The following is a 9,554-nucleotide window of genomic DNA, read 5'->3' on the forward strand; positions in this document are numbered from 1 at the left end:
GGGCGACAAGTGAACATTGGGATTTTTGACATGTTTCAAACATTAGCAGAGATTTTGAAAGAGACTAAGCCAGGGTCTTCTTTCTCCCAGCTGGTGCATGATCACCTATCTCAGCTTTCTAAAGAGTTTGAGCATTACTTCCCAACCACAAAAGACCCCCGAACTGGGAAGGAATGGATCCTCAACCCATTTGTGGATAAGCCAGGTGAATCGACTTTGTCCGTGCTAGAAGAGGATCAACTGCTTGAGATCGCAAATGACGGTGGCCTTAAAAGTATGTTTGAGACTTCAGTCTCCATACGTTCTGGATTAAAGTCAAGGTGGAATAGCCTGAGATTGCCACAGAAGCACTGAGAAGCCTGCTTCCATTTCCAACGTCCTGTCTTTGTGAAGCAGTGTTTTCTGCAGTGATGGCAACGGAAATGAGATTACAGAGTAGATGGACAGAAGCAACACACGTCAGGTGTCACTGTCTCCCATCACCCCCAGATGGGACCATCTAGTTGCAGGAAAAGGAGCTCAGGGCTCCCACTGATTCTGCATTATGGTGAGTTGTATAATTATTTCATTATATATTACACGTAATAATAATAAAAATAAAGTGCACAACAAATGTAATACGCTTGAATCATCCCGAAACCATCTCCCACCCACCCTGGTCCGTGGAAAAATTGGCTTCCACGAAGCCGGTCCCTGGTGCCAAAAAGGTTAGGGAGCGCTGGTTTAAGGCAATGGAGTCTGACAGGGGCCAGACTCGAGGTCTCCCAATACTCTTATGGTGAGATGAAAATGCCTCTTCCACCAGCTCCTCTTCCAGGACTCATATTCTTAGTCCAAACAACTAGAGAACGTGCAAAAGAGGTTAAGAGGGTGAGGATGAAAATTTCTCACAACCTGTGAGATGCTCTGTCTCCACTAAGGGGGCCAGGTGCGCTCCCTGGGGCCTGGGCCAGCGGCAAAGGTGGGGGTCCCTATGCTTAGCTGCATGGAATTGAGGGGGCAGTTAAGGGAATGCAGACTCAAAGACATGCCAGATGTTTCCAAGGAGATATTCAGAAGGGGGTCAAGGGAGAATTCTAAGTTGAAGGGTTAACTAGAGCTAGCCAGAGAGATAGGGGGAGGGAGGGACAGGAAAGGAAGTTTAGAGGGGGCAGTGAGAAATGGGTCGAGACTGTAGAATCATTCCAAATTCAAAGAAAATGTGGTCTTAGGGGCTCACTGTCTGATTTCTGTAATCCAGGCGCAGACGCATTTTGATAATTCTGAGTCAGACGGAAGTGGTCTTACCTATTGCTCGTCAGCTGATGGTTCCAACCTTCGTGGCTTAAGTCAGGTTCATAAACAGCTCGGCATAGATCCAAGTTTAGGACCTGAACCAGCAGATGCTCCTCAGCCAAAAAGGCAGATCAAGAAGATACCGTAGGGGCTTGCCTGGTGGTGCAGTGGTTGAGAGTCCGCCTGCCGATGCAGGGGACGCGGGTTCATGCCCCGGTCCGGGAAGATCCCACATGCCGCGGAGCGGCTGGGCCCGTGAGCCATGGCCGCTGAGCCTGCGCGTCCGGAGCCTGTGCTCCGTAACAGGAGAGGCCACAACAGTGAGAGGCCCGCATACCGGAAAAAAAAAAAAAAAAAAAGCAGAGGGGGAAAGCGCTATTTCCAACCTCCCACAGTTGATACGTGAAGCCCTCACTTTCTTGCATGGTCTCTCCCTCTCCATCCTTATCTTCACTATCCTGTTATTGTCGTTTTGGTTCCAAATCCTGACCCTCCATCTCCTCCACCCATCCACCCTCAGACACACTGACGCTTTGAGAGGGCTGGAGGCATAGCCGGCTGGATTCCGAGGAGCACAGAGGCAGGAATTCTGGACGACGAGTGTGAGCTAAGACACTAGCCAGCCTGGGGTGGGGAGGGGAGTGGGGCTGATGGGGTGTTTGCTGGGACATGGCTCTCTGGGGCCACTGGAGTGTGGAGCGAGGGTGGGCTGGTCAAGATCAGAGGCCAGGCAAGGATCAGGCATTTTGACTCATGACAACACCGCCCTCTCGCGCCTTTGCCAGTGAACTTGATACAGGGCCTAAAGCTCACATCAGAAATGTCTTTGTAGGGTGAGGGTCTGTGAGTACCTGCAAAGTGGGGTTTCCAAGGTGGTCCATCAGGAGACCTGAGTCTGGTTTCCCCACTCACAGGAGGCTATGAAATTCTAACCTCACTGAGGCTGTGTTTCTCAGATTCCTTACAACCCAGGGGCTGTGTGAAGCCACAGGATGGAAGAAACTGCATTTCAAAGGGGAAAAGAAAAGTTTTACTGAGAATTAATGAATTCGCATTTGTATAGTAATTTAAAAATTGTTTTATTTGAAGATTTGGAAGGACTCAATTTCCTAATTGTAATATTACTGCAAGCACACATGTAACACGGAGTAGAATAAAAAACCTAGATGAACTGAACATTTTGAAGGCTCCAGAGACATTTTTTCCTTCCCCTGGGATAGATCTGCTTCAGGCTATGCTTCAGATCCTGCCCACTTTCACTTCTCTTTAAGAAGCACTGGCTGGGAACTTCCCTGGTGGCGCAGTGGTTAAGAACCCGCCTGCCAATGCAGGGGACACGGGTTTGATCCCTGGTCCGGGGAGATCCCACACGCCGCAGAGCAACTAAGCCCGTACGCCACAACTACTGAAGCCTGTGCACCACAACTACTGAAGCCCGTGCGCCTAGAGCCCATGCTCCGCGACAAGAAAAGCCACCACAGTGAGAAGCCTGCACACTGCAACGAAGAGTAGCCCCAGCTCACCGCAACCAGAGAAAGCCCCCACACAGCAAAGAAGACCCAACACAGCCAAAAATAAATACAATTAAATTAATTAATTTTTATGAAAGAAGAAGCAGCACTAGCTAAACAGATCACCAAAGTGTCTTACCTCTGGGTCCCTGGGTGCGGTCAATTACACTGAGGTCAGTTAGATGGCAAGGTGTATAAATTACTGTCTCCCCTGAGCAGGGTTTGATGGAGGTGGGAAGGGGTGCTTAAGTAATCTCCCACAATTTCCTACAGTGTTACTGTCTCCATTTTATCAAAATGAGAAACTGAGCTTCGATGAAGTTGAAAAGACTTGCCGAAGGCCACGCAGCTGGCAAAGTGACAAGAGCTGGCTGTCTAACTATAAAGCCAGTGCAAATGATGGTTAAGCCAAGGCACCTTTAAGAAACAAAGTAGCTCCCAAGCCCAGATGGTAGGATGGGGGCAGTGTGAAGGAACGTGCTGTTAAATGCTGTCATTTCTCAGAAAACAGAAGTTTTTCAAAGGAACTTTCACGTTCTCCTTTATTTATTTCTGTAATATTTGGGTTGTTATAACCAATATATATTTTCTTCATGGTGGTTGCCCCCCAACATCAAAAAGTTATTTAGACACTAACCCCAAATAACTTCCCTTGGTCTGATTACAACCTCATCCAGCTACCTTCCTAATTATTTGGCTTCCAGTAGAGCTGGCTAGCAGAGAGGGGGTCAATGGCCAAGCTGACCAAACTCTGTTGCCCACCTGATTTTCTATTTCTCATTATAAATGAATGCAGCTCAACAAATTTTTTCTTCTCCTATCTCAACCCTTCCTCAGGTCTAGCAAACAGAAAGGAGCATTACATAATGCGGGTCAAAGCAGGAAAGAGACACAGAGTCTCTTTCGGCATAGTAACCCACAGGTGTTAGTTCTGCCTTGGCCATGTACAGCTCAATTGTCTTGTGTCAGGTAGCAATTAAAGGCTTCTTTTCTTCATCCATTGCTGCATTACTCAGATGTCTTTCCCTTGCAAGGGACAGAAATCCAACTCAAGCTGACTTAAGAATAAAAATCAGAGTAAATTTTATTGGTTATTATAACTAAAAAACTCCAAAGAGCTCTGACTTCAGGTATGGCTGGATCAAGGCATTCAATGTCATCAGGCCTTTTTCTGACTCTTTTCTCATCTTTCTTTTGTGTCACACTGTGTGTTCCTGGCACTTCCAGGGTTCCATCCTCTAGCTTGGAAACCCAGCAGTAAGAGAAACTTGTGAGCCGTTCCAACAGAACTCCCAGAATTGAACCTCATTGGTTTGGCTTAGATCACATACCCCTGTCTGAACCAATTCTTTTAGCCAGCGGGGTGGAATATGCTGATTGGTCTGCCCTGAATTACATCGCCTCTCTCCTCCCACAGAGCTTCGAACCACACACGATGACAGTGGAGAGCAGTGGTTGCCCAAAAGGAAAACAGGCCACTGTAGAAGGAGAGATGGATGCTGGGGCTTGGGGAGAAAACAGATGCCCAGTGCTAGACCTGAGGCACCTTTCAGCTTGATCTGGGGGAGAACAGAATAGAGAGAAATAAGTGATTGTCAGGCTGATGGCTGAGGAGGAGAAGAGATGTGATGGCGAGGGTAGAGGGTGGAGAATTCGATTTCAGAGACAGGGGACCCAGGGGGAGGGTGAAGCAAGAGAGCAGAGCCTGTCCCTTAGCGTGGAGGAAAGCACTGGGTCAGAAGAGCTGGACTCTGTGGACCTCAGCTGGTGACAGAAGCCGCAAAGGATGGTGGATTCGGCGTGACGTAGGTGAGGAGGTGGATTGCGCCACCCCACCCTCTGACGTTCAGGGCAAAGTGAGGAAATCACATTTTCTTTTTTAATTTTAAATTTGTTATTAAAGTATAGTTGATTTACAATGTCTTGTTAGTCTCTGGTGTACAGCAAAGTGATTCAGTTATACATATATATTGTTTTCCTTTTTCCTATTCTTTTCCATTATGGGAATCACGTTTTCTTAACTGCATGCTATGTATGTCTTTCAGTCCCACATGAGCCCTGTTAGCTTGAGTCAGCTGCCTGAAGGCCAACTGTCTCTACACCAAAGGACGAGATTGAGTTCCTGGACGCAAGAGGCTGGGAACCTGACCTTGGACGCTGGTAGATTCCACGGGGTCCTGGCCCCGTGAAAGGCCCCTTGACAGGCAGCTGGCAGGCCTGCCCTGACCACACCCTGCCTTTGCTTCCAGACCTCGGCAGCGCCTTCCTTACAGGGTTGTGCCAGGATGCAGGGAGATGGCAGGTGAAGGTTCTGTCTCGAGGCTCGGCTCCAAGCAGGCCCAAACAAACAGCAGCTGTTTTTATTACTACTGGCTCTGCAGTGTGCCCAGCACACAACAAATTGTACCTATTAGTAGGTATGTGAAGTGCACAGCTGGATAGGGATGAGATGCTTGGGAACCAGTAACGGTTAATACAATTATTGTGACTGTAAAGGAACAGATGGCAGTAGCAGGTGAGACATACCTATGGACTGTTTCGGTTTTACTGTTTGGCTGGACATTTTCCCCCCTGCTACTCAGAATACTTTTCCCATCACTTCTTTCTTCTTCACAGGGCCACCTGCTTGCAAACATTCTCAAAGCACAAATAAACTTTTTCCCGCTGATCCTGACATCCAAAACCTTTTGGGAAACACCCATGGTGGTGTTTCTCAAAGTGAGGTCTCCCTGGTCCACCTGGGTTAGAATCATCATGATGTTTGTTAACTGAGCAAATTCTAAGATTCCCATCCAGACCTTGCTGAATCTCAATCTCTGGGTTTGGGACCTAGAAACCTGCATTTTAAAAGGCTCCTGGGGTGGGGGGCAGGGGGTTGTGGTGGTGATTCTAATGTACCCTGAAGCTCACAAGCCATAATCCCGCGGGCACTCATGAGGCACCAGACGCCACAGGAAAATCCTGATTCATGCACTGGCCCTGCCCCCTTGGCCCTGCCCCCTTGGCCCTTCCAGGCCCTCAAGTTACTGATTAACCCCAGGTTTCAAGGAAAGAAATAATAATAACTGAAGGGACAACGTGAACCAAGAAACAAGCTGAGCAACCCTGGGAGAGCGGTGCTAGATGGCTGATGACGAGAAGGAAATAGAGGCTTGAGAAGCCCAGCCTGAGGTCAGACCACATCCAGGTCCCAGTGACACCGGCTGACACTTCCCTGTCGATGCCCAGGTCCTGAGCTGCCACGTCCTGGTGGCTCCTGTGCCCAGAATGGCCTGCACTGAGCTCCTGCAGCAGCCCCAGCTTACGTCCAAAGAAGCCACCGCCTCTGACACCGCGGGCCCTGCTGCGGGTCATCGCGGCTCCGCGGATAGCAACCTGGAGTGCCTGGTGTGCCGGGAGTCCTATAGCCGTGCCCGGCTGCCCAAGCTGCTGAGCTGCCAGCACACCTTCTGTGCCGTCTGCCTGAAGCTGCTACTGTGCGTGCAGGACGACACCTGGTCCATCACCTGCCCGCTGTGCCGCAAGGTCACTGCCGTCCCCGGGGGCCTCATCTGCAGCCTGCGTGACCAGGAGGCCGTGCTGGGGCAGCTGGCCTGGCCGGGCCCGGAGGTGCGGCTCTGTCCTCAGGGACTGGTGAATCCTGCTACCCTGATAGCAGGGCATCCCAGCTTAGCCGGAGAGGATGAACAGGGCACGGAGAGTGCCAACTGCGTGGCAGCCCGGCGCCTGGCGGCACACCTGTTCCTACTGGTCTTGCTCATCGTCCTCATCCTGCCCTTCATCTACCCGGGCATCATCTGGTGGATGCTCAGCTTCATCGTCGCACTGGCCCTGCTGTTGTCCATGCTTTTCTGCTGTCACCGCAGCAGCCAGGCCGGCTACTGGTCCTCCCCCAGGACTCTCTTCTGCAGAGAGCAGAAACCCAGCGAGATCTCTTCCATCGCCTGAGAGCGCTCCGACCAGGCAGTGTCTGGGGACTTCTGTCTCTGAGGCCCGTTTACTGTCACAGTGTACAGGGTAAGGGGCTCTGCATCAGACTGGCTCCCTTGGGAGAGTAAACGCCAGCTGCACCTGCAAGCCAAAGCCAGAATGGCAGTCTTGGGTCAAGAGCTGTGTGTTTGGACGATAGACATACACCTGCTCAGGGAACAGCATAGCTAAACTGTTTGGGAATGGGGAAGAGGTACAGACTACTTGAATGCTACAGGGGCGGGGGGACCATCTGTTCCGCTTATTCCAACGCTCCCGTTTTTCCTTCTATACCTTGATAAAAGTATTACAAATATTGACGTTATTGCACAACAAATAGAACCGGAACTCCTTTTTCTGCAGTTTATGTATCTGGTTGTTTCTTGCTTGCTTTTGGTTTGGTTCTGTGTGTTTGGGGTCATTTGTTTCTATTTCTGGCTGTGACACATTTTCCCTCTGGGGAAGTCAGAGCCCACAGGCAGTCCTCCTGTGCTCCCCCGGATGTTGTCCATCTCGTGCCCATCCCACCTCACCAAAGGTCCTGGGGGTTCGGGTCTCCCATTGAGCTGCCCCCAGGAATGGAGAGGGAGAACTTGTGTGGAGGAGTGGGTCTTCTGCTGCTGCCAGGGGATGCCCACATTTGGTTGGCAGAGTTGGGGAGGGCTGGAGAGGACACAGGTGGGTCTGGGAATTGCTCTCAGCAGCTCCACCAGGATTTCTCAGCTCCATGTCATCAGGTCCTAACTTAACAGAGAACCACAGCGTTGCAAGAACTACCCCCATCCCCTCACAGCGGGTCCAGCTGCCCACTGGATGCACATGATCCCACACTCTAGAACGAAATCTTTATGGGCATTGTTTCTTTCTTACTGCCTCCCGATGCCCATTTGAGCTTTTGTCATAAAGAGGCCCCATAAATGAAACAGTCCTCTCCAATAACCCCACATTTCCTGCCTCTCCCTGAGAGTCACAGCCATCTGAAAGGCTTTTGTGTCTTCTCTCCACCGTTTCTGCTCCATAACAGAGAGGAGACTTCTGCCAGAGTCAGGCGTCAGCCAGGGGGGGACCCATCAGGGTGCAGGGGAGTAAAAGACAGGAGACGTCACATTATTTCCTTCCAAAGACCCCGTAACTGGGAAGCAGACTTGAAACCTCAGAAGGGTTCGTTGAGTACAATCCATTGTCCCTCCTTGCCCGCCTTTCCTCCTGATAGGATGACAGCTGCAGGCTGGACGTGAAGTTCGCGGTGACGATCCCTTTGTCAGGGAGGGATGAGAGAACACTGCCACTGCAGCACGTGGAGGGGGCCGGGGCGGGGGGCATGCAGGTTGGCCACAGCCCAGCCGTTGCGTGTGTGTTGTCGAACAGGGCCTTCTGGCTCTCTGAGCTTCACTTCCCCAAAATGAGCCAGTAGCACTGGATTATTCCTAAGTCCCCTGAAGCCCAGAAGCTGAGGGTGCCGCTGGGCTCCCAGATAATGAACGTGGGGTCACATCCCCTGTGGAGTCACAACCAGAAAAGTCAAAATGTAAGTCTGTATGCAATTAGCTGTTCTTGCAGTCTGCACACACACACAAAAATCTTCCTTTTTCTTATAAGGTACCTTCAGGGCACACTGTGACACCCATGCTATTGGCCTTATTAACCCCTGGTGCTGGGAAAGAGTGTGGGTGAGTGCGTGTGGGTGTACATGTGCCCATGCTTTTAAGCCAACGCCAAGCGGGCCTGGAGGACACCCTGTCTCCATAGGATGGATAAATGACAAGAATTGTTTGGCATTTCCAGAGCTGGCCTCGGGCATGTGCAGTTTGGGATGGTCGCCAGTAGGAGAAGGAAAGAACATTCTTTCCTCACTCACCTCCACTCCCATTCCATCTCATTCTCGGACCCTCCACCAAGAAGAAAACCTCCACCAAGGTTCCAGTTGCTAACGACAACACCATTTCTACCAAAGTAACGGCGGGCTCATGTTTACGGAGTGCTTACTGTGCACCCAGCACTGCATTAACAGCTTTATGAAGAAGAGACCATCTTGCCGATGAGGATACTGAGGATCAGAGAGGTCAATTCATCTGCCTGAGGCTGCACAGCCAGCCACTGCCAGAGCCCCCTAGGAAATTAACCCATTGTTCTTTCTGCTCCCACATGTTTCCTCCTTTGTGTGCAGTTTCAAAACAACCAGGAAGCTGGTCACTGCTTGTGGGCTTGCGAGAGAGAATAGGAAACTAACCACAGGAGCCTCCAAATTCCAGTAGTCAGGTGCTCAGAGAAGCCCGAGAATTCTGGAATCTATTGTCTATGCTAAAGAGAAAGAAAAGAGAATGATAAAAGTGGGATGGCTTTCCTGACTTTTACCACCCAGTGCCAGCCTCCCCTGAAGGGAGCTGTGTTAGCACATGACCAACGTGCCCTCCGTCCCCATGGGCAAAGATGTCTCGACACTTCTGTCCCATTGTCCTGAAGCCCAGCTGGTCCCCGAGTACTGTTGGCCCCTGGCAGTGTTGGGGCAGAGAGCACCAGAGGCTAATTTCAGCCCAGGCTGCCCTGGAGAGAAACAGAGGAAACAGGCAGCGCTGCAAAAGGATGTAAGTGGAAGAAATCGGAGGGGCAGGCCAAGGCTCAAAGGCAGGCTCTGACCCAGTGTGTGGCCAATAGGAGTAACAGAACTTCTCTGAGCTATGGTGTGCCCACCTGTAACGCAGCGTGTGTGGAGGATGCCACACACCTCCCAGGGCCTCCGTGGGGATTCAAAGTGCTGCTGAACGAGAATTCCGTGTCCTAACAGTCTGCCTTTACCAT

The 9,554-nt window shown here is 50.8% G+C and overlaps 1 protein-coding gene across 1 annotated transcript; it reads left to right on the forward strand.

The window, feature by feature from the left end:
- The first annotated feature begins 6,053 nt into the window (after positions 1 to 6,053).
- Positions 6,054 to 6,734, forward strand: RNF186 (ring finger protein 186). The gene has a single exon (XM_029227365.1). It carries the CDS (start codon positions 6,054 to 6,056, stop codon positions 6,732 to 6,734), a length of 681 nt encoding a protein of 226 aa, XP_029083198.1.
- The last annotated feature ends 2,820 nt before the right edge of the window (positions 6,735 to 9,554 follow it).

Source organism: Monodon monoceros, unplaced genomic scaffold, assembly GCF_005190385.1.
Source record: "Monodon monoceros isolate NGI ecotype Baffin Bay Population unplaced genomic scaffold, NGI_Narwhal_1 Super_Scaffold_18, whole genome shotgun sequence".
Taxonomy (NCBI): domain Eukaryota; kingdom Metazoa; phylum Chordata; class Mammalia; order Artiodactyla; family Monodontidae; genus Monodon; species Monodon monoceros.